General features: G+C 35.9%; 1 protein-coding gene and 1 long non-coding RNA gene across 4 annotated transcripts in view; one reads left to right on the top strand and one right to left on the bottom strand.

Moving 5' to 3' along the window:
• Positions 1-19,253, top strand: part of LOC132604033 (uncharacterized) — a 30,918-nt gene extending 11,665 nt beyond the window's left edge. For all 3 annotated transcript variants that reach the window (XR_009568621.1, XR_009568622.1, XR_009568620.1), the window contains 2 exons: positions 17,449-17,518; positions 19,047-19,253. This is a non-coding gene — a long non-coding RNA (uncharacterized LOC132604033). The remainder of the gene's footprint in view (positions 1-17,448; positions 17,519-19,046) is intronic.
• Positions 1-26,061, bottom strand: part of LOC132604032 (MADS-box transcription factor 23-like) — a 31,342-nt gene extending 5,281 nt beyond the window's left edge. Inside the window, exons 1-4 of the mRNA XM_060317352.1 lie at positions 25,978-26,061; positions 25,205-25,396; positions 7,205-7,283; positions 1,632-1,693 (exon numbers count right to left, since the gene is read on the bottom strand). Coding sequence (XP_060173335.1) covers positions 1,632-1,693; positions 7,205-7,283; positions 25,205-25,386 — 323 coding nt within the window. The 5' untranslated portion in view covers positions 25,387-25,396; positions 25,978-26,061. The remainder of the gene's footprint in view (positions 1-1,631; positions 1,694-7,204; positions 7,284-25,204; positions 25,397-25,977) is intronic.
• Positions 26,062-26,331: the final 270 nt, after the last annotated feature.

The raw sequence follows: 26,331 nt of genomic DNA, 5'->3' as shown, positions 1-26,331 counted from the left end.
ATTATCCCTGCTTGCATTTGGTGGACAATTTGGAAGGAGAGAAACTCTAGATGTTTTGAGAATGTGACGAATGGGGTTCAGAAGATCAAGTCAAGCTTTATTTTGCTGTTACGTTTTTGGTGTAATCAGATCTACTCAAATGATACTGTCACTATTATTGATGTTTTAGATTCAATATAGAGAGAGGACTGTAGAAGTTAGAGTTTCTTGTAAATATGGTTTCAGTACTACCTAAGTATTGTTTTGCTACATATGAAACATAGAAAAAGTTATCAGTTTAAAAAATGAGGAGTGTATAAATCACCAATATCAGTGCCTATTTTGGAGGTCCACTAGAACAAGGGATAATTTGGTTGCTTGATTGTAAGATATGTGGAGATTATTTGTCTTCTATGAGGCCGAAAGAGTGGAAAGAATGCCACATCCAAGGGTGTGACCTAGTGGTCGATGAAGTGGGTTGATAACCATGAGATCTCAGGTTCAAATCCTAGCACAGACAAAAACACTAGATGATTTCTGCCCATCTGTCTTAGCCTTGGTGGATAGAGTTACTTGGTACTTGTTGCTTGTGAGAGATGGACGATATCCCGTGGAATTAGTTGAGGGGCGGATAAGCTGGCCCGGACACTACGGTTATTAAAAAAAAAAAAAAAAAAGGAATAGCAAGAATGCCCATTACAGAACCAAAGTTGTATTTCTTTTGGTAAGGTTATGTATTTGTATTACTTTTGAGAAATATGCTTTTAAGAATATTTGTGCTAGTTTGCACCCAAGGGTGCGGCCTAGTGGTCAATAAAGTGGGTTGAGCACCATGAGGTCTCAGGTTCAATTCCCAACAGAGAAAATACTAGGTGACTCTTTCCCATCAGTTCTAGCCTTGGTGGACAGAGTTACCTTGTACTTGTTGCTGTTGCTGGGGGAGGTGGGAGGTGGCACCATGGAATTAGTCAAGATGTGCGCAAGCTGGCCTGGACACCACGGTTATAAAAAGAAAAAAAATATGTTTGTGCTAGTTTTGTGAAAAAACTACTTTTGCTTTAGCTTTTTTTATAATGGTAATAGCTACTTTTGCTTTAGTTTTTGGAAATCGTTTTTTTTTTTTTTTTATTTCCAGAAAACAAATGTCTGTTTTGGGGATACTTTTTCAAAAACTTTTCAAGCAAAATGGAGTAGGTATTCAAACACTTCAAGACTTCAAAGAAGGAAAGACTTCAGTTTGCTAATTGAAATGATAGTATTCCAATATTAGAAAAAATGGTTACCTTCATATCAAAGGAATCTTCTTGTAATTCTCAAAATTAATAGGACCACCGTGAGAGTATTACAATTCCAAGACTAAGGGCATTCGAGTAACCAAATGGGGACAAACATTCCGCTTCCAATCGAGAGGTTTGGAGATTGAGTCACCAAAGGTAAAATGGAATGTCCCATTGTCGGCCTCCTTGAAGGGTTTTGGGGTGGGATTTTCAAGATAAAATAAAAATTACAAGGAACGTCAAGTTACCAAAATAAGTCCAACCTTACCGATTTAACAAAACGATTAACATGCCTTTGGTCTTAGTCCTATCGGTAGTTGAATAAGTTATTCACTCAACTTGAAAAATCATGCCAATTGGGATAAAAGAGCTTACCGATGATTCTCTTGCAAGTTCTCTAGTTGTTGTCTCAGCAGTGCAGCTTCCCTTTGCCAAAACTGCAAGGAGAAAATATATTAATAAATTTGTTCAATGGCTTCAATTATCAATAAAAGAGAAATCAATAGATGTTTTTGTGTGTTATGACTATAGTATGCAGAATTGCTAGCAGACCAAGCTCACCTTTAGTTGCACATTCCTCTGGAGACACTACTTAGAATGGTTTTTCATGACCCATTTCTCTGGTGGCCCAAGCATTAGTGATAAGTTAATCTTTCAACACATAGCTCTTACTCTTTTAATGAATGGTACAGTACAAGGTTGATAAGATTTTTGTCATATCAAAAACCATTACAAGACTTTAAAAATTGGCTTAAAGAAAAGATGAGCTACTGTTGCTTTCTAGAATTTGCATCATGTTAACAATAAAAGGAAATACCATTTCAAAAGTAAACAAAAGGAAAATATCTATCTTATTTTTGTTAAAGTTTTTAGATACAATCATGTTTGGATTTCATTTATTTTCTTATCATTGATTTTTTTTTTTTTTGGGTATGACAATTGAGACTATTGGTACTCATCTAGTGCTTTCATTAACCTCGCAATATACTTAATATCGCAACCACATCTGTTGGTGCATTGGGACTATAATTTTCACTGCATTGGCACAGCATGGCAAAGTTAAGGCCTCTTACATAGACCTGTTGGTTTGGTAAATGAGTGTTTAGTTTATAAAATGCCCTAATTCAAGTATATAAGGGCACCCATAGGTGTTTATAAAGGTTGTGGGGTATTTCATATATTAGTTTAAGATTTTGAGTTGGATACTTCAATTCTTTTATGTAGTATCAAACCCAACATTGACAAGTCCATTCTCTCTCTTGTAAGTTCATATTAAAGTCCATGTGTGTATTCCAAAATCAGGTTATATGTGCTGGACAACTTTGAGTTATATAAAGACTATGGCATCCAAAATGGCTTATAAGGTCTCAAGTTATTCCACCCATTGCCTTGATATTTTGGATTGGATGCTCAAATTCTTTTGCAATGACTAATTGCAGTTGTAGTATAGGTATCGTCCCTGTGTTCTTTTAAAAATTTGTCCTCAATTGTGTGTAACTTTCTTGCAAATACACATGTTGTGCATAGTTTTTTCGCAAGGCTTGGACTTCTTACTCTAGATAGTAGATATAGTTTAATAGGTCAGCACATTTATAATGAATCTAAGGTTACAAACCCTTTGTCTCAGTGACCAGGAGGTAGACATGTAAAAATTGGACTGAGAGCTTATCCTATGTACTAGTGATTCTTTTCATAAATTTCTTTTTTCTATTTATAGTTAGAACTTATTCTTTTATATTGTGTTACACCTTGCAACTTGAGATTGATGCCTAACAATATTGAGAAGTTTTGATTAGTAGATTGTTGCATTTAATTTGATATTATGGTAGCAAGGTGAAAAGATGCACATAAAAACATTGGTATTTCAATCTCCAGCTGTTGAAATTCGAGGTGAAGATTTAATCTGCTTCTAAATTTGACTTGTGTTTGATTTTCTTGCTGTAGTTTTATTAGCAAAGATAAGATGATTTTTCCTCTCAACCGGAAAATATATTAAAGCCGTGGGGGATGATAGAGGACTGGAATTAATTGAAAATGCACGGGGTTGTTAAGTTTGTTACTCCCTCCGTTCTAATTCAAGTGTCTTAGTTTGACTAGACACGGAGTTTAAGAAAAATAAGGGAGACTTTTGAATTTTGTGGTTTTAAGATGTGTGGAATGTACCAAAATGCCTTTGTGGTCTTAAAAGGCAATTTAAAGTACTAGAATCAGAGAGCTACCAAATATAGAATGTGACATTCTTTTTTCAACAGTTTAAAAAGGGAAGGAAAGTAAGACACTTAAATTCTTACGGATGGAGTATTATTTGTTTTTGCCTGTCCTTAGGGTTTCACACTAACTCCTACTTACCCATCACCCGTGTCTCTGAATGTTGGCGCTTCTTTTCATTGGTTTATTGGCATTTGAGTATAAGGTATACAATTGACATGTATCTAGGTGTGTGTCATGAGAGCTAGGATATCCTTCAGCTAATTGTTCTTGCATCTTCAGAGAGTTGACAATACTAGTCATTTGAGTAAAATGATGGTATGACTTATAATGGAAGCTCTGCGGAATTGTATCTCTTGAGTTCCAATGTAGCTCTAGATTGTGAATTTGTGACCAGTTAAGTATACCTTTGCAATTCGTCTAGCTATATTTCTTGAAGGTGATGTGGCAGAGGCTTAATTTTCCTGCCTATCAACAATAACGTGTAGTATTGTTTCTATATTGCAGAAGACCTAACCTCATCCTTGTACTCATGGTGTTTGTATAAGCTGAATCACTTAGATTCCTGTAGTATAGGTAACCTTTCTACTTTTCTTGAAGTACAGCAAATTAGGACTTGGAACCCCGATTGGAACTTATACCCTAGTTCTATCGAGATGCTCATACTCTAATTTGTGTACAGTTATAAGCATGTTCCGTAGACATGAGCAGTAGATGTCATGATGGTGGCATTAACATCTAAGGACAAATCTCAGTTATGTGCTAAATCATGTCAGCACTGAGCAGTCATATTTGGGTTAAAAGACACCTGATTAGGGTCAAGAGCTGCTTCTGGGATAAATCTTTACCAGAAAATATGCACCAACCTTTTCCAGATCTCCATTCTCCAACTGAGATATTATGGTGTTCTGCCACATAAAAATAATCCCCCGAACACAGGAAGAGTTTATGTATTATGCTGAGATCTATGTATTGTTGTTTCAGGGACTGGTAGTGGTACCCCACTTCAGTTTGACAGTAGTATCAGGGACATATGCAACTTCTGAAAATTGCAAAGATCTAAAGTTTCTATTCTTTTCCTCTAATCACATTTTCTTCACCTATGATTTGACCTGCATCATTGAATACTGATCTGTTAAACAGAACGAACTATTTTTTGATGGAAATTTGTATTCCCTTGCAGCTTCTCATAATTCAATGAACACAGACCTTTGGACTTCTGTTTAATTCCCCTGCAGCAATTGCAAAGAATGATTAGATGATTAATCTCAAAATAGTGAAAAGATGACATGACTAGTCTAAGATTGGTTATAGTCTTATAGAGCTGTTGTTTGAACCAGAGACCTTCAACCAGTGCTATCCCGAAATGGCATTATGATAATGCAAGACGAGTAGCCAAGTTTTTAACAAGCTCATGTTTGATGTCATCTTGGTGTAAAGTTTAGCATCCTCGGTTTTACTATCTTCTCTTCTAGAAGATAATTTTTTTCCACAGGCTTCAACTTGCAGCATCAATAGTGCCACATTCAGAATGATTAGCTGGGAGATATGATTAGAGGGTAAATCTAGGAGTATAAATAGATTTACTTCCTCTGCAAGGAAATGGAGTGACCCTAATGGTCATAATCCGGGATAACTGTTGTGAAATATTATCACATACTTTTTAATTCCTAGTAGAGAAGTGCTAAGCACCAAAATGACTTAAAAAGCTCTTAAGGTTCTTGGACAGTTGTCTGATCCTTTGAAGATGCCATTAACTGTTCAAAATTGCCTGATTCTAAAAGCATTTTGTGCTTCTTTATCTTAGCATTTGTGCAGGATTTGCAGTGTGAAGACAGCAGATGGGTCTGAAAGAATTGGCTTATCAATATATGTTGTTTCTCAGATGCTACTTTTTTGTTGGGCATAGGTCATGAAATGGCATTTCCATTGCTCTAAGATGCATTTATAAATGTAGTCACTGCATATAGGTTCTTGATTGGCACATCTTGAGTGCATCTTTCTTGTGGGAAGACATTAATTTTCCCGGTGTCCTTGTCCCAATTGCTAAGCCTGTATTAGATCATCAAATTTCGTGTCCTATGCTGGCTTGAATATTCTAGTCCCTCACTGAGCTTCCGTACGTAGTGTATACATAAAGTAGTTAATGCAGATGAAATTATCCTGTTATCCTTTATCAAACAGTTTAGAGTTTTTTTAAGAGGAATATCTTGGCAACTCTTTTCACTCACCAGTTCATAGATGTCGCAAGTGTTTTTAATTCTGCCTTTTGGTGGTTGTTTCAGGTCTCATAACGAAAGAAAGTGAAGTTGCAGAAGCAAGCCTATAAAATTTGCTTCCCCAATGAGCCATTAAGCCAAAAATATTTCCCTGAGACTTTTGTTTGGATCTGTGTTCTTGTTATTCAAAAATCTTCCTTGGGACCATCTCTGTTAGTTGTCAACAGTGAGTACCTTTTTGCTTTGCTGCATCTTTATCATATTCTCTTTCTCCCAATTCTTCTTGTCCTTTTACCATCCTTTAACTTCTCTTGTTGTACTTCCGGTAGTGGAAGATACGCATGTTCTGGCTTCTAAATCTTCGTCCTATGGCCACAAGCCTAACCTTTGTTAGTTGTATTGGTCATTTTCCTTTATGGACTTCATCATAGGTTCCATCTTTAGATCATTCCTCTTTTTCTCCGTAATTGAGGGTTGGAATGGGATGGTAGAACAGGTATCAGCTAATGAGAATCTCCATCCTCTTTGCCCACTTTAGTTGTGGAATTGATTCACACATTCTTTCATGCACATGCACGTTATTGTCCTCATATGTTAGAACCTTAATCCAACAATCCTGGGACCCAAGTTCATGGAATCGATCCAGATCACAGGTACAACTGTACAAGTAAGAGAGGTAAATTGGAATAGTGTATCTGGTGTTCCGTAGAATTGGGATCTAAGTTCCTGGAATCAATCCAGTTTGATTAATTTTGAAAGTATAGATTGTCCTAGACAATTATCTTGTCATACTACTGATCTGCTGACAGCCTTACTATTACTGTCTATAGATTCTAGGACCTCCTGTCCTCCTGCTTGTGCTTGCTACTAATAGTTCGAGTATCTTAAATTTAGATGCTAAAAAATGGAAAAATAAATCCGGATGTAGGTATACGGAGTAACGTTGGCACTCAAAGAAGCAAAGGTTTATATAGTAAAGACGCTAATAAGATGTATGCTTTAGGGCACAAAACAAACGAGAAGAAGACTGCAGATGCATGAAAGAATGTGCCGTAAATTCCTGATTCTTTTACATTTTCAAAAAGTAGCTTGATACCAGTATAATGTGCTGTAAAGCCCTGTGCTTTTTCCCTGCAAGTAACGGCTAGTATTCTGCTCTTTTGGGAAGTCAAGTAGTCCAGAGAGGGAGTATTTGGGGTCTTGAAGAAAATTAACAATTTCTGAGTCCTATTCTTCAGCATTGCAGTCTGTCTGTAGTTTTCCCTAGCAGGCCAAACGATGATTCTGGTTTTGTTTGAGGGCATATCAGTTCTTCCTTTTGAGAGTGTATTTTAATTAAGATACAATACTTAGAGGAGAAGAGAACCTTAAGGATTTTAACATGATATGGTATTTCGTAAATTATGTACAGTTAATGGGAGAAAGTAAGTATGCAAGAAACTAATATGCATTTTGTCCTTTGACTAGTTGACTGCAAATTAGCTAGCAAACTTTACCTTGGCCTCTAATCTCAAAACTTACCTTGACCTCGGAACATGGATCACCCAATTTATGAGTCTCTTCTTTTCCTTTGTTGTATCTTTCAATCACCGATTTCATGCTGTCAAAATAGCAAAACTGTTCAGATTTGTCTGATTGATGTACTGACTGAAAGGTATTCATTTACATTGTTCATCACAGTATCATAAAGTAGTTACGAACTACCAGTTGCTCAATTTTCTTAATCATCTATTCTAGGCAGATACTCATTACATGAAAAGAAAATGAGGTAAATTGATTCTACATTTCACCCAAGGGTGTGGCCTAATGGACAATGAAATGGGTTGAGAACCATGAGGTGTCAAAAGTCAAATCCTAACGGAGGCAAAAAACACTAAATGATTTCTTCGCATCTGTCCATGCCTTGTTGGACAGCGTTCGGTACCTATGCTGGTGGGAGGTAGCCCGACGTGCACGCAAGCTGGCCTAACACCAAAAAAGAATTGATTCTGTATCTAAAAGTTTGGTATCACATCAACACCACCCTTCTCGTACTTATAATTATTTACTTAAATTGGTCAATGTTCACCATGCCTCTTACTAAGGTATAATGGCTGAAGTTGTAGTCTTCTTTTTTCTTCTATTGGTTCTCCTAGTTAACGAGCTTGGATTAATTGCATGAAAAACCTTAACGAAGTGCATAGCTTCTGTTATTGAGTTCTCTCTAAAATTGGGACCTATGTGTAGGTTTTCATTCACCTGTTATTCTAGCTTCATCCATCAGTCAGTATGGATCAAATTGCTGTGTATTGTTGTTGAAAGTAAAATGAAAAATAGAGCTTTCAAGCATGGTATCATGGTTTACAAGAAACCAAGTCATGTATATCAGATTATGTTCTCTAGACAAGTAGCCATTGTTCGTGCTATTTCTAATCATAAATAATGAGTTATTGTTCATGGAAGGACATGATAATTTACAATACCTACTATCTGTCTTTCAAATAGAGAAATAATGTTGACATTGATGAAAACCCTATTGCATTGTAGCCTTCAGAAGTTATCCAAAGAACTGTTTTTTTTTTTAATATCATCTAGAATTCCTTAAAATTTAACTGGCAAAACATCAGTTGAATTCCAAACAGCAGACTGTTAAGCACACCACATTCTATTATAAGATACCATTTCCTAATAAATTATTAAATTTGTTTCAAATTTTATTCATCAGTATAAGAAAATGAGAGTTGCTTTTGACTTGGATTACTGTGTAGTAGCTATTAGACCTAAAGTAAAGGTCTTTAGAAGAACGAAAAAATCAAAGACTCAAGAGGACTAGAATTAGTATTACGTGTCGAAACAAATAATTCATGAGATGGGCCTCCATGTAGAAGTAGGAAAAGAATTGTCTTTTGACTGTGATTGAGCTGTCAAACTATCCAATTTAGTGCCACAAAGGTCTTTTGTTTTAACTATTCGTGGGTGTGTAGTATTTCTGGAGTTCTAGCTTAGGTTAGGCACAAGCAGGTACTAATAGAAGTAAACGCAAACCAGAATGTGAAGAACATCAAAAAAGTTGTTAAAAGTGTAAAACTTTTATTTCCTTTTCTCTTATTTAAACTTCTTTTTTAGTGTCTGTTTCTTCCCATTTTTCTGTATGTCTCTGTGAAGATGTTTTCTGTAGATCCACGCTTATGAAAGCAATACTTTAGAGGTAGATTGGTTTAAACCGAACAACTAGAAGAAGTAGAAAAGGGGTATGTTTGTGACAGCACATGTCTGTTATGAATTCTGTGACTAGATTTGTAATGACCAAATACATTATGCTTCATAGAATGTCAGATAGATCCGGAAAGTTTATTTCGAACAACATACATCGCCAGTTAGAGACAAACAAAATGCAGTAGCCGGATTGGAGAGCAAACCAGATGACACCTCTCTTCCCTTGTCTATCAAAACAGTCAGGTAGAGAAACACATTAAACATGATAGTAGCATATAAATTGCATAGGAAATGAAGTGAGGCACAAATCCTACATCCAGTGAAGGAGGGAGATATTAACGCAACTTTTTCATTATATGACCATTGAGTTTCGCCACTAGCCCTCGTGGATTTCTCAATTATAAAAAAAATGTTCATAGAAGAAAGGCTGAAGAAATATTTTAAAAGAGAAGCTGCAAATCTAGGGAATTACCCTAGAGAAGAAAATTTGGAGGGGAATAATTCAATTCTACCAAATTTTCTGTAGGAAAACTGACAAATGGAGACTAGAATCAGAGGGATCACATTTTGGAAGAATCAAGACTAATTACACCTAAGGGGTGTGCTTAGTGGTCAGTGAAATGGGTTTGAACCTGTGAGACTAGGGTTCAAATCCTAGACAAGATAAAAACACTAGATGATTTCTTTCTATTTGCTTGAGCCTTGGTGGGTAAAGTTACCCAGTCCTTGTGCTAGTCGGAAGTAGTATGTCCTCGGTGAAATAGTCAAGGTGCATGCAAGCTGTGCAGACACCACCATCATTTTAAAAAAAAAAAATCCGAGCAAAAATAAAGATCTTGAACATCCTTTCGAGGAAGAATAAGTCGAGCAAGCTGTGAAAAACTGTAGGGGACAAAGCAACAGAAATAGAATGGATATAATTTTCCTTAAAAAGCTGTTATGAAATGCAAGAATCAGTTTAATTGTCATGGCACTTTCAAATGGAGTCTTAATCCTCCCTTTATGCCACAAGAACTTCCCACCGGTAATTTTGAGAGGAAATATTGTACTTGGTGTGGTGTGCTCTGTAAATTAGAGATAGGAATGGCATATAGCCATGTTACTTGGAACTTTTTGTTGGACCTCCTACAAAGAATGGATTTTGAAGATATGGATGAACTGGATACACCAACAAATATCTATGGTTAGGATAATGATCTGGAAGACCTTGATATATGGTTTAAGGTGGTGCCTATACTCTGTATCAACATCAGAAAGCCAAAGTCAATACCAGTTTGGGAGGTTAGTAACGTCCATGAACTTGCTTAAATGGGCTGGTGTGAGGTAGTTAAGCTTTCTACAAAATATTTCTGTCTTCTTCTGGGTGATTAGTTCAAACAGGGCAATTTTTCGTAATCAGTAATAATGCAAAAGTTCGTGAAAAGATTGGAATGGTGGAAGGAACAGTACCTATTATGAAGGGAGAGTTATTCTGATTAAGGCAATACTCTAGAGTATTCCTACATGCTTTTATGTTTTGTTCACCATTACATCCTTAATCACTATGAAATTAGAGAAACTAATAAAGGATTTCTTATGATATGGAGTAAATGGAGATAAATATCTTGTGATTAGCCGGGAAAGATTCATAGCTAGAATCAGAGATTATTGGGGGGAGATAAGAGGAACTTTTGAAGGAGTTGGGAATCCGAAGCCATGTGAAAACAAGTTCTCTTATGTTAAAGAGAGAAGAATATCATGCTGTATAGATTTTCTGCTAGATTTTAAGAGGTCCGGTGCATACTTGTGTTAACTACTTTTGTGCACCATTTGCTGGTGTATTTAGAACATATATTTGAATTGTTGAAAGATTCACATGTCTATTTGTATATGTTCGCTAATAAATTGAATAAATTTTTTTGTATGATGCTTTGTTGTTTGTACTTTATAGCTAAGTCCCAGTGGTTTCATTAGTTCATGTATGCCTACTTGTTTTTCATGAATTTTTTTTTTATAGTAAATTATGAACTTTTTTTATGATATTTTGTTGTTTGTGCTTAATTATGAATCTGTTGTTTAACTAAGTCCTAGTGGTTTCATTAGTTCATGTATTCCTACTTGTTTTCATGAATTTTTTTATAGTATAATTATGAATTTTTTATTAAATGATATGATGTCAGATACTTGTTTTGTCATATTTTTAAGATAATGCGTGTTTACTTATTTTTATTTATTACAGTACGACATCCTAGCGTAGTTCAACGACGTGCATAGCTTGTGAAATTAGCCCTACAAGTGAGCAAGCTCAACACTAAGTTTTAACAGTTTTTTAGAAGTTTTTTTTTTTTTGATGACATGGGAACCCGCAGCCGCTACCCTTTCGGGTGCGCACAAGGTAAACCCAATTCCTGGGCAATAGCTCGCAAGCCACACAGGAGAGATAACCCACACTAGGCAAGCCCCGTGAGACGAGCTCGACCCAGAAGGCAAATCCCCTGCTGTTGTAGGCAGGGGGTTTCGAACCTGAGACCTCCATTATGAAAGCCCCATGCTCAACCAACTGAGCCACCCTTGCGGGTAATTTTTAGAAGTTTCTATACAAGTGTCAACTTCATGATTATACAGGTACAAATACATTCACTTCAAAATTGCATAATTACTTCCAGTTTGGGAATATCATAGAGGTCAAATGCAAAATATGACAACATTTAGTAAAATAGTTCATCCTCCCTATAAATCTTCCCATTATATGGTGGAGAATTCCAATCTGATTCATACTGTTGAGAGATTTTTAAGGTCCTGGTTGAGTTTGTAAAAGTACTTCTAGCAGTACTTTTTTGCAGAGAACCTATGTTCATTCCCAGGCTTAAACTATTCTCGAGGCTAGATGACAAGTCAAAATCTGCACAATTGTCCAAGGAGAAAGACAAACCGATTAGCAAGTCTGTGATCCAATGTCATCATCGAACATGCACAAATCATAAATGTGGTGTAAAGAAAAAAGGAACAACATACTATTCTAAGTGTCTAAAATGCATATTTATTGTTACAAAATGTAAAATCTGTAAATTGGCATGTAAATATATTCCTTACTTATATAGTTAACAAAATCATTTGAATAGATTTGTAGGATCTTGCCTGTTATTTGTTTTGATTTGTTTCCTTTGGTTGAGTCAGTTATATAGCTGTATAAATATCTTGTGCATGAATAGAAACACAGAAACATAAGTCCATTGCACTGCAATGGTATCAGAGCCATCAGGGCTCATAATTTTCACTTCTTTTTTACTTGCTTTTGAGAGAAGAGTTCGGGTTTCTTGAGTCACCTTTAAGGAGTGACCACATTGTCTAGCCACCACTTCAGGAAGGAGTGGATAGCATTTTTGGCTGGAAGTAACTTTTTTAGTGGCTGGATGCGCAACAACTGGCTTTCATGCGCCACCGACTTCTTTATTCTGTCTCTTACTCTCTTACTTACCGGTCCGTCAAGGCGTGTGGGTTGTCGGATCTTGATCAGGTTTGCTGTTTTGGGGTTGTCTGCACATTTCGGCCCATTGGTGGTGGTGCTCTGATCAATAGGCCAAGTTGTTGACAAGGAATAACTCAAACCAGGTTCTGTTGATCTCTTTGATCAGGTTTGAGTTTGGATTTTGTTGTTGGATTTATTTGGTTGTTAATAGTGTGTTCAGGAGCTGCCTAAGAGTGAAATTAAGCTTGAATCTATGTTGAGCTTCCAGCGTCTGAAGTTTTGTTAAGTTGACATTCTCTTGCTCATAGGTACCAAAAACAGTAGCACATATGACGATCCTACGCAACAAACGTCTCAAGCATATCCAACGTTTCTAGCACTAGGGTACAAACTTTTCTCCGAACCAATATACTAAATTCTGAATACATCTATACTTAACACATACAATTGATTTTTTCTTCCTTCGAGCATCTTTTGTTCCTTTCAAGCTACATTGTCAATGCAATAAAATTAGGACTAGCCTTTCACGTCTTCTTTTGACTCCTGTACATGTTGTGCTTGCCAACTTACATAACAAACCTTTTAAGATTTGTGGCCTTGTCCAATGCAAGCGCAAATTCATGTATCTTCATACTCTGCAGCTTTTTAAGTACTGAACTAGTTTGCTCACTTCCCAGTCAAATAATTCTCTTCTTAATTGGAGATTCTAGCCAGTATTAGAGATGCAGTCAGCAATAAGGCTCCTTAACACTATGTTGAAGGTAGCTGGGAATTAATCCATGAGTCATAATCATCCCATAAATCAGTCCACAACCTTGGTTTAGCTCCATTCCAGTTCTCAATTTTATGCAGCTTTTGAAATCACTCCAGAATACCATGATATGCTTATAAAATCCCACAACAGCTCTAGAAGATGAACGCTCATAGTCACCCTTACCGTTTTTGGTGAGAGACATTCTTCCACATTGCCTCATTCCCATCGTCCAATCTCCATAGTTATTTACGAAGAAGGCTTTTATAATGAAGTTCAACATTCCTCTCTTGCTCTTTGTCATAGTTTCCCATTTCTCGGGTGTTCTGTCCGGAGGAAAACATTCTTTCTTGGAAACAAGTTTCTTAAAACTTAGGAAAATGACTTCCTTGGTGAGAGTAGGAAGAACAAGTTCCATAAATGACATTTCATATTAATTATCTCCTCCCCACCTCCACCTCCACCTCTTAAATGGGATCATTCAAACAAGTATAGCAAATTCTGCCAACAAGGTCTGAGTACCCAAATATGTGACCTGTTTCTCAGACCACTCTAATATAATGCTATGCTAGCTCAATTTAATGTCCTTATTCATCATGCTATAGGTAGTTGGATCATTTTACCTGTTCTTAATTGTAAGAGTTCTTCTACTTTTAGCATAGCAGTTCCAAGTTGTGTCTTTCAGCTCCAATACAATAGTATTGGTCCCAACCTTAACCCCCCCCCCCCCCCCCCCTTACGTTGGACTCCCAGCCTAACCCTCCAGCACCACCCACATAGTATTTGCATAGATTACATATAAATGTTCTTCGAAAAATATTTTTTACTATTTGTCAAATACCAAAAAATAAATAAGAAAAATATTTTTCAGGTAAAACATTTTTTTGGAAAAGAATTTCCTTCGTATCAGACACACCCTTAAACATATGGATTTTTCCTTTTTCATATTGTCATCCTAAAGAAATTTTTCCTCATTCCCTCAATTTGATTCCCCACCTTATTAGGCATGGGAAACATAGATATTAGGTATGTGATGTAGGTATTGAAAATGGTGGCTATAACACCTTGGTATTTATAGAACTTTTCTAGTAAATATCTAATCTAATAAATGCATCTATTAGGTATGTAATGTAAGTATTAAAATTGGGTGGGTCACTATAACGCCTTGGTATTTATAGAACTTTTCAGTATATATCTAATTTAATAAATGTATCTTAATTTAATCCTGAGCATTTATATTTCCTAGTTCATGAACAAATTCTTATATGCATCCTCATTGATTTCCTAATATATGAGCTAAGTAAATTCATGTAGTTGAGATGAATTTAAGCAGGAAACGGCCATCGAAACCAAATATTTGTCACTTTATTTGGATTTTTTGAAGTTGAAGTTGTGTTTGGTTACACTTTTTGCAAAGAATATTTGGTTGTTTAAATGTATTTTTTGCTAAAAACAAAAAAAAAATTGAAATATGATTTATATTCCCAATTTCCAAAACCAGAAAAATCATCCAACTTGATTAATTTACGTGAAACATACAATCAAATTTGCTCTAAAAGAGTAACATCTCATAATGGATAATCACATAATGTCATAAATTGAATCCCATATATTTTTTGAATTTACCTGATAAATAAAAACTCAACTAAAAGGATCTGACGCGACACATAAAAATCTAAACCGGTGGCACACTTGATCAAATCGAAATGGAGCTGTTTTCATAAAAATAAAAATTAAGTTGAAAAATCAAAAATCAAAAAGTGAGATAGAAAAAGTGAAAACAGGGTTTGATGTTTATGACTTGCCGGAGTGTATGGCTCGACTCCCGGAGCTTTCAGGTGAGTTTTGGGTTAGGAAAATGATATTTTGGAAATTCTTAAGTTAAGAAATAAGAATGGTTGACCAAAGTCAACACTGGGGATAAATGAGTCTTTTTGAAATTTCGTTGATTCCATTAGGTCTGGAATGTAATGTATGACTTAGTCAAGTCGTTAATTTAGTTCCCGAGAGGTTCGGGAGTGAGTTAGGTAGTTGGTTAAGAAATTAGCTTTTTGAGATGATTTGGAGTTGATCACGGTCAACATCGGGCCAAGACGATCCCGTGTCGATGTTTTGAAAGTTTCAACAAGTTCGTATGATCATTTTGGACTTTTCTGCAAGTTTTGGTGAGATTCCGATGGGTTTCGTATGGATTTGGGTTGTGTCGCGCTCGTGTTTGAAGTTTCGGCGTCGTTTCTTTGGCCATAAAGGGTAACATATAGAGCAAATAACCTTTGATTTATGTTTCGATTGAACCATTAAATTCGTATCGTGATTACGGAACCCTTGCAAAAAGAATCATCGAATTTGGACGACTCATGAGGAAGTTATGGCCACTTTGGTGTCAGAGAGGATTGCTGGTGCTGTTGCATTGCAGGTGCAAAGTAGGGTCTGCAACTGCGACCATGCAGGTGCGAAAAAGAAGTCCGCAGGTGTGAAGTTGGGGCCTACGGGTGTGAAGGCCCGGAGTACTTAAAAATTGAGACTTCGTCCATTTAGTATTTTAAGCATATTTTGTGTTCTAGAGCTCCGTTTGAGGTATTTTTCGTGGCGTTGATTTCGTATCAACAATGGGTAAGTATCTAATCTTTATTTTGGTGTTTCTCCATGATTAATTCTGTTGGTTGTTATTTTTATCCGTGTTTGGGTTGTAGAAGTTGGGATTTGAGCCCTAAGGATAAGAGAATGAAAAATCTCGATTTGAGGATCGAGGCATAAATGGAATTCGGTGATATTCTGGATCTAGACGATATAAGTTATGGTTAAACCGATTTTCAAATAAAATTTTAGTTTTGCGCTTTGGGGCTCGGGGTTACCTTTAGGTTTGTTTTTGGTTTCCGAATTAAAGTATGGCAATATGGGTATCATTGGACTTGTTTAACCTCATAGAGTACTATTTTGACTAAATCGAACCTGATTTTGCAACAAAATTATAGTTTTGCCCTTGGGGCTCAGGTTTGGCTATCTTAGGTTCCGATTAGAGGTATATCAACATAGGTGTATATAGACTCGTATGTTAATGTAGAATTCATATTTGATAGACTTTGATCGTTCGGAAGCACTTCGTAAAGAAAAGGCTCTGGCTTGAGGGTTCGTGGCTCCTGTTCGGATTCAAGGTAGGTTACAGTTTACTCTTTACGACTCCGATTGGAGGACGTATATAGTTTCTAAATATTGAGGGGGTAGTAGGCGTGAAAGGGGGTCCACCTTAATGATTTTGATGAACACTTGGGTGGGTGCCGGTGTATTTGTTCGGGTAATTAATGCAAAGTAGATTATTCTGACGAGGAAATCATGATGTGCCTATGGGCATTAATGGTTGTGGTGATAAATCAACTAGGTTGGTATGGTTGTTGTTTATTTGGGCTATGATGGTCATGTTTAAAACTTGTGAGAATTGATTCATTTTGTCTTCATCACTCCATATCATATAATTCATGAAAGAGGAATCATCCTTGTATTTGAGTTGATATTATGTAAAGGCATGGCTACGCATATCCTATATTCATGATATTGTTGGCATATGATGTTATGCATGATATACTCATTCATACTTATATACTTGATGAATAAGTGGTGAAAATGAGATACGAGATGGTCTAAAAAGCCAGGATAAAGATAAGAGTGATCTTCTCACGGTTCAGGAAAAAGGGATCTTATACACTTGCGATAACATGTTGATGAACTTGTTTGCTATTAAGTCCTAATTTGAAATGATTATTTTCTTATGTGTCATATCATACACTTGCATATAGTTGGCTCAGGTTGCACGCTTGCAATGGATGATATTATGGTTGGCTCTGGTTCCACACCTGCAACAGATCAGTATCGTATGTTCTCATCGTCCGGTGGTAAAGTCGAGCGGTATAGTGAGGTTCTCACAGTTCGGTGGTAAAGTCAGGCGGTATAGTGAGGTTCTCACAGTACGGTGGTAAAGTCGGGCGGTACAGTGAGTGGTCACAATCCGAAGGGAAATGACCCTGGCCGTATAGTGACAAGTATATGGACTTAGTGAGTCCCCAAAGATCATGACTATATGGCATGGCCTATAGCATGTGTGTATCGGGATAGATATTAGCCAGGGCATTGCATTACATTCGTTCATTCATTCTTATACTACTTTACTTGTATTCATGCTTGCTTGCGGTTGTTACTTGAAGCATGAATAATCTCTTGTACTGTATGTTGGTGACATACTTGTTTTAGTTGATCGGTACTTATGTGTTCGGTCTTTATAGCTTATACGTGTTTTCCTTCGCTGTCGGCCTATGATACATATAAAGTACTAGTGGTTGTACTTATGCTACACTTGCTGCACTCTTGGTGGTGCAGATTAGGTTCCAAGTTCGAGTTGGGTCCGCAGAGCCATTTGAGTTTGATACTGTGATTTCAGGAGATCGTGGTGAGTTGTTTGCTTGATCTGCATCACCCTTCTCCCTCTATCTTTTATTTATTCATGTCTTCCATTTGTACCTAGATAGTGTATCAATGAATTTTGGCCTTGTATTGTATTCGTAGTGGCTTTGGTACACATAACATCTGTCTTGGGTGGTATTTGTATTTCCGCACCTATTTCTTAATGAAAGACATAGTATTTAGGCATTTGACTTATCTCTTGCTTTCTGCATCTTTAACTTAATTGGTTTGGTAAATGGTCGGATTTTTTCCCCCCTCCCATTTTAGGAGGATTTATAGTGTTTCCACACTTTCCCTCCAGTGTGACTCGAACCCAGGACCTACCGGTCATGGGTGGAGGTGCTTAACCACTGAGCCATCCCTCACTTGTCTAAATGGTCGGATTGGCTTACTTATCGGGTGGGAATAAGTGTCATCACAACTTTTAGTTTTGGGTCGTGATAGAAAGTTTTGGTTGCAAAGCTTGTGCAATTGATTCTTGTTTTGGTTCATTTCGTTTTTCTTCATGGACTTGAAAATAGTCAGGTTCATCAATGATCATGATGTCAAAATTCTTGGACTTTGCAACGACAACTACCACAAATTAAATCGTGAATTCAATGGTCGTATACATAACTCTTGTAACAACCCTGTCATCCTTTAATTCTTCCTTGTATTCCCTTATCCTCATCCTCGTCATCATCTTAATCGTCATCTTTATTTTCACTTGGGTTCCACATAAAAAAATCTTCGCAGACATGATCTCTACATCGATCCTTCAATAGATGAGAATGTAGATTTTCTCATTCATCTTTCTCATGAAAGTTACATCATTCAATACCTCTCTGTTCAAGATTCGTCGTCGGGCAGCTATTTCATAAGCAAATGTTTTTCTAGGGTTGACACATTTGTTAGGCTCCTTTCCCTAGAAAAATCCTTCAAAAATAATTTAACTGAAATCTTAGTAATTTCACCTACCAAAAGAATTTCTTCAAGTTGGTAATTCTCTAGTCCAACATCCTCATAGTTATATCGTTAATCTCGTTCATATAAATATGTATATTCATTCTTTCAAATCTTCTAGAATATGTGTTTCTTCATATATTTTTCAAGATAAGTAGCTTTGATACTAAGTGTTGAAAATTCTGGTGCTTCTCTAGTCCAACATTCCCATAGCTATTGTAGTTAATCTCATTTACATTCATATCAATTAAGTATACTCATTATTTTGAATTTTCAAAATTTGGGTTCTCCACTTGTACTTCAAGACAAGTAGCTTTGATACCAAATGTTGAAAAATCATTTTCTTGTGAAGACAAGTGAGGAAAATGATTTTTTTTTTTTACTTAGGTCAACTTGACTACATAAAATGGCTACAATGCTAACGTATTTAAAGAACTGTTTAGGCATATTTCTAATATAAATAAAGAAAAAGGTCGAAAATTCTTGTTAGAACAAGCTTTCTTCTTTATTGAAAGTTAATATTACGAATGGATTGAAAGCTTTCTAACCTCTTTATACATTTGCGTGAGCAGGATGGCGATGAGATCTGGAGTTTGATTCTTAGAGATAAGGACTAAGAATGGTTACTGCTAGCAAACTTTATACATTGCCAATATTTTTACAATAGGAGACACAATGTATTAATTTAATCTTGGACTTCTTATCTTTCTCAGTACATGAACGAAATTATACATGCATCCTCATTGATTTCTTAATACATGAACTAAGTAGTTAACTCATGTACTTGAGATGAATCTAGTTTACTTTTTCAACAATAAGAATGTCATCCAATACATTATTAATCAAAGGTAATCGTCCGTCAAGGGAAAAATGTTGATACACCCATTTCCTTTCTCTTCGCATCCAAAGAAAGCCCAAAATTGTGGTGGGAAAGGTTTTTATTTTACGGCCCAAAATCTCAAATATTCATCAATTGAATCTTGTGCGTTGACAAAAAAATACTACTTTTTGACAAATGTTCTTCAGTCTAGAAATAACTTCTAAAGCAGCATAATTACCCTCAAATAGAGATATTATGTGCTTTAGAAAATAATAGGATATTATCATCATATGGTACATGTGAAATCTCCATCTTATTGCCTTCATCATCATCATCAATTCTGAATCCATTTATCCACCCCAAGCTAGTCGCTCTCAACATTTGACTCAATACCTCCGTAATCAACCCAAATAAAAAAGGATACTGGGTTGGTGTATATACCCAATGTGGGTGAAAATTAATTGGTAAATTAGTTATATGTTGTGTATTATCGATAATTTCTACATAAAGCGACAAAATAATATCTCGAGCAGTTACATATTCAAGACCCTTGACACAAATATATGCATCAAAATTTTCACATGGATTACTTCTCATTACAATTTCATTCTAATTCTTTAAAATTTCATGTACCAACTTTTGAATACCGTTATGGTATAATATTTATATAGGATTGGCACAGATTTTACACGTGCAATACATGTTTGTTCTATTTCTTCAAGTAAATATGTGCATGCGATTAGTCTCATTTTTTGTCGTGGATGCCCCATGGATAACTTTGTAAATATTGATTTCATACGCGACATACATGAAGGTACATTACTTTTTATTTTATTTTCATCATGTATATCAAAAGGTTTTATGTATGGATTTTTGATTAATGATTTCGCATATGAGATTGGTTCGCTCGATACGGATAGTGTATGGAGTGGGTCATATGTGATTAACGAATTTTGGAGCGTGATAGAGGGTGAATTTTTATGAGATTTAGATTGTGGCAAGCTTTTTCTAATAGAATGTTCACATCTGGGTGATTTCTTCTCATTTACCTAAGTTTTAGTAGACAGAATTATCCCTTATCTGTGCTGGTAGGAGGCTGGAATTATCTAATGGAATAGTCAAGGAACGTTGAAGTTTGCTTGATGTCACGCCGTCGAAAAAAAAATATATAATTGCCACATCTTCCAAGTCTTTTGGTCTAGGTTTGATGATTTTGAAATCGGTGCAGGCTTAGAAAACGAACAAAATTTATACTAGCATACGATTAGTCGGAATATGTCATGTAATATGTCTACTTTAGGTCTTATACTTCTGTAGAGTCTTTAGCCTTATTAGAGATTCTTATGCTAATAGGAAATATAGTGAACTTCTAGTTTTTTTCCTCCTTTTTTTTTTTTTTTTTTTAAAGGAATATTACCATGAAATGAATTTAAATGAGGAAACCTGGTCAGTTGTTACACCCTGCACTTGCAAAGCATGAGCATGCCACGTACTTCATCGTAATAATGGAGTATCGGAGACGTCTCATGAAGTTTTAGAAGGTATAAGCCATGGGAAGTATGTAACAACAAAGTAAAGGACGAATTACGATCTCGTAAGTTATAACCGAGAAGGACAGCCTTGGAACCAAAGGACATGACCATTATCAAGTATGATTAGTGATAAACATCATGTAATCAAAGTTCCGGAAGATTTTGGGACCAAGCAAATTAACGAAAATAAGTTTGTCGAAAAATTGGAAAAAGTTGGCAGAATTAAGGATGGAATTTTGGGTCAACTTTGGAGGGATATATCTTCAGGTATATTAGGAGTTTTAAGTTGTTTCAAAATCTTAAAATGAATTTCGTCGAGTCTAGTTTCCAATGCAACAAACCGTTCATCGATACGACGTCGGAATAGAGAATTATGGACGTTACAAGTCAAGCTGACAGAGCAGAAATGCGTAATACAGTACTGCTACAGTAACCGGACTGCTACAGTGCTGCTACAGTGAACACGACCTGAATTTCACCCTTATAAAAAGGGTAAGAACCCTCTTTTTTCACTAGATTTTAGCCCATATTTGCCCAGAAAATTCTAGAAAATTTGAAGAGGGAGTGAGGGAATCGAAAAGTAAGCAATTTTCAAGTGACGGAGTATTAATTGAAGCTCAGATAAACACATAGATGTGATTCTAGTATGGTTTTGCGGCGGATTCAAGGTGGATAGTGAAGATATCGCTGTTTTAACAAAAATAAGGTATGAATCTCTCCTTATTAATATTACTTTTGGTTTATTTACGAAGATAGAGTGATAAAATGGTTGTATAATAAAGTTGTTGGTTGAGAAATTGGACAAACATCGCGTGGGATGTTTTATGGAATATTTTGGTATTGATGATGATGTTGTTGATGTTGGTGCTGTTGTAGTTATTGTTTTGTTGATATTGTGATTTCGGCTATGCATATAAACAGGGGAGGTGCTGCCCGAATTTCGACAGATTATAAATGGATTTATTTGAAGGACTAAGACAAGCGTATAACGATGAGTCTAACGATTGTGTGAATCCTCTTAAATGTAGACTCACGAATTCGGACGAATAAGTGTGGATAACTGGAGGTTGAACAAGTATGTTAAGGCTAGACCCTTTCTTTCCAAAGGCATGATTCCTTTCTTGTGAACCCATACATGTCTCCTAAAATGTCCTTATTCTCAAAAGCTAGAGATTCATGATTCTTAGACTTCTTATGAGGCTAAAGATAAGTATGTTTTATGATGGCGATGATCCTATTTCTAGAAACTCCTATGTTATAATTCCCTACATATGTTTCATAACCTCCTTACTTCCAAAAGTTAAAGTTCATGATTCAAAGGTATGACTTCTTTCTTGATAATCCATAAATGTTTTCCAAAATGTCCCTATTTTCCGAGTCAAAGATTTATGATTCTATAAGCTTTTCTGACAACAACAACGGACATGTTTTTACAATGTTAATGACGATGCTAAAGATGAGAATGTTTTTATGATGATTACGACGATGATGATGATTTCATATTTAAAAGTCCCAAGCTTATGATTTCAATGTAAATATGAGAATGTTGAGTTATTTTCGTGATTTTCTTGATTTTTATTCATTGTTATTGATCTCGCCTTATAATAATTGTTCCTTCAAGGTGAGATAGAACGATGATGATTATTCCATAATATAATCGTAGGTTACTGACCTTACGTCACTCTGATGTATTTATAGCTCTTATTTGGCTCTCATGCATGCTTTATGTATATATATATATATATATATATATATATGTATTTTCTCACACCACGCCGCCCTATAATCGGTCGGGCATGGCACGTAGATGTGCACACCATTGCAGTGGGCATGTTATGATATTGCCCCGGACGCGGGCTAATGATGATAACACCGAGCCTTAATGGTCGGGCATGATACTATATATGTGACACCGAGCCTTAATGGCCGGGCATGATACTATATATATGATACCGAGCCTTAATGGCCGGGCATGATACTACATATATGACACCGAGCCTTAATGGCCGGGCATGGTACTATGTATATATATAAAAATATATTTTTTTAAAGGCTAAGCATGCATGGCATCCACCTTATGAGGCATCCAGATGTACAGGTTATCTCTTTTATTCCATGTTACCTTTCATGTCTATATTATGTTGTTGTTCATGCCTTACATACTCAGTACATTATTCGTACTGACGTCCCTTCTTGTAGACGCTGCGCTCATGCCTGCAGGTAGGTAGAAAGACGGATCAGACCCGTAGGTGTTCTCTCAGCGGATTCTCAGGAGCACTCCACTTACTTCGGAGCTGCAGTCTATTTGGTATTGTCCTTATGATCATTTGTATTCTATGTAGAGGCTCGTAGACGTGTGTGTATAGTTAGATGTTTTATAGCTCCACCGGTTCATATTGTTGTATAATATATTGGTGGCCTTGTCGGCCTTATTTTGAGCTCTTGATACTTTACTGTTAGCCTTCCCGGCTTTATGAAATACATTATGTTGTGGCGACCTTGTCGGTCTGCATATGTACATATGTGCTGAATGAGCGGATATTCCTATGTTGGGCCTTTTCTACGTGCAGATATTCTTTGAGTTATGGTTTATAATGTTCAAAGTCACGGATGAGTCAGGTGGTTCCCGGCCTACGGGTCGGAGGCCGTCATACTCCTGGTAGGGGTGTGACATCAGTGAGGTTCATATAGCTGATCTTTAACTTGTTCGAGATTGAAGGTATTATTGTTGCTGTTTGATATTCCATGAGCACATGTTTTAGCTATAGAACTTCTCGTTAGCACTGATAATCCAAAATTTGCTCAATGTAGAAGAACCAATTAGTCAAATTTAATCAACTTCAGAAGCAACTATTTGTTTTACGTAGTTCACTGATCCTCCAGTGTCTAAGGTAATCTTTTAAAGTTTTTGTTCAAGTCCAACTATTTTGAGATATATATCCAAAATAACTTTACTAACACGAGACAAATCAACATGGACAACAACACAAACTTTGTGGGAGTAAGCCATTGATGTTCAAACTTTGTTGTGTCGATATACATTCAATGGCATAGATGCTTGTGTTCTCGAACAACAGAAACTCGTGATAGAAAAACCTTAGAGAAATTGATATATATGTAAAATAAAAGGAGAATGTGTAAGGACCTTTTTAGCTTTTTGTATATCAATAGACTTTCCAGCTTTACCCAAATTCAAATAGAGGTTCTTAATACTTTGATTTAGAAAAAAAGGAATAAAGATGAGCTAGCTCGGAATATAACAGTGTCAACTTAAGTTCAAATTCCACGATTACTAAATTAGGAACAAGACTTCCCAATACTCCAGATAATGTTAGAAAAATAGGAAAAAATGAATTGAAGAAGAACTTTGCCGTGAAATATCACTGTCATTAAAGAGATGTTGTTTGTTTACTATTTGGGGAAATACAGGCGAGCCTCTTCAAGATGAACAAAGCCACAAGATATTGCAAGTTGACTCACGCTACTTTAGGGAAACTTAAACTTTGATTAAATTAAAGATTTTTAGAACATCGTTCTCTTTTATGAACAAGTATGCTAACACATTGATTAGGCAAAAGATTACCAAAAGAGCATATATGAGACTGTCTTTGCACATTATATATAGTTAAGTCTTAATCCAAAATATACTCCTAATACTTAGCACCTTAAGCGACACACATAGCAAATTAAACAGAAAATGTGCACTTAAATGTAGCATATTCTTTAAAATGGATCGCTTGGATCATAAAATCTCGAGTTATATGCTCATCCTAGACTAGTTATTTTAGTTGAACTTCTATGGCAAACGGAAAACACACATTAGAATCAACACTACATTAATTAATGGCAGATATCTAAAGACTCTCCCCAAACTTGGTCACCCCTTAAATTATCAAGTCTTAATTACACTACTAAAAAATCACTATTTTCCACTGAAAAATGTTAAGTGGCTATTCTCTGAATGTCGGTAGGAAAAACCTAAACAGTAGTCTTTTCAAACGAAAAAAATTAGAAAGTTTCCCAGTGTTTCAATGGAAAACTTGTTTCCCACCATGCGTTTTTCCACTAAGCTAGTTTAATGGGAATGATATGGGAAAATCATGTTTTATAACACAAATTTTCCACTGAATATCAGTGAGAAAAATCTCTGTTTCTAGTAGTGTTATTCCTGAACTTAGCTATTTGATAGCCTTTTAAGTTACTTCAAAATTCAAAAAGATACAAATTTATATAGTCAAAATGATTAAGCACGTAGATCTAATCCATATAAATACGTTAAACACCAAGATAAAATCACTAACACTTCAAAATTACTTACTAGGATCTATATATAGCTAGATAGAAAAGAAAAAAAAGTCAAAGAGATATTGGAAAGAACCTGGTGTTTGAATATTCATGGAGCTTGCTAGTACTGGAGAAGATGATAACACCAACCTCCGCATCACATAGGATTGCTAGCTCCTTGGCCTTCTTCAACAATCCGTTCCTCCTCTTCGAGAATGTCACTTGCCTGCTCGTTGAATTGTCGATCCTTCTTATCATTATCTTTCCTCTCCCCATCGCGATCTCTCTATATATATGTATGCACACGCATATATACAAAAAATCAGAAACATACACTTGTGAATCTAGTAGTACTGAGTTCATTTGAACCCATAACTTTTAGCCTAAACTTATAGGAGACTCATTGAAATTGTTGAAAATAGTCAAAAATGAATCTAAAACTCAAACAAGGTGATAGGTTCATTGGTCAAAACCTAGGTCCTAAACTAATAAAATTAAAATCTTAGATCCGGGTTTGTATTTGCAAGTCTATATGAGCATACTAAAACCCCAACACACACTGAAAAAAGGTAGAAACAAATACATGGGATGCAGTTTTTAGCAGAAATTTGACTGCACCTATTTGAACCTTATATGTACATAATATATATATAACTAGTTATATAAATAGTTTACTCTGAAGAAAATATTATTTATATATACTTAATTTGCACCTAGAATCACAACAGTTGTTTTCTGGATTCAAAATTTTGAATGCAGCTCTAATGTACGGATTTCAGAGTTGGAATGAGGAAAACGAGGGAGTTTTCCATTTGATTTTCCGAGGAAATTAAAGAAACGAAAAAGTGGGAAAAGGGGAAAACTTACTTGTGGAATATATTTGTACTGATGATGGAGACAAAAATGAGGGCTTTGCAGATTGCAGTAGTCTTCTTAGGATATTCTATATGAGGAAAGTGTATGTAATGTAAAGGATAATAAAGGGAGAAAGAAGAGTGGATTCCTTATAAAACCACTAATGGTATTTTGTGTCTTAATGCCACGTGTTCCAGTGAAATACTTGATTTAGTATATTTGATAAAAAGTTCTGAAAAAAGCGCCGCCGTCAATAGATCACTGACGCGTGGTAATTGTAGTGCTAAAATAGTATTCTTTCCATTTAAATAAATTTCCTTTTCTGTGAGATTTTTGGATGACGGATTTACCCCTTCATTGGGTGGG

The sequence above is a fragment of the Lycium barbarum genome, chromosome 7 (assembly GCF_019175385.1).
Source record: "Lycium barbarum isolate Lr01 chromosome 7, ASM1917538v2, whole genome shotgun sequence".
NCBI classification, from domain to species: domain Eukaryota; kingdom Viridiplantae; phylum Streptophyta; class Magnoliopsida; order Solanales; family Solanaceae; genus Lycium; species Lycium barbarum.
The sequence above is the reverse complement of the archived record's forward strand: the minus strand, read 5'-3'. Positions and strand labels throughout refer to the sequence as shown.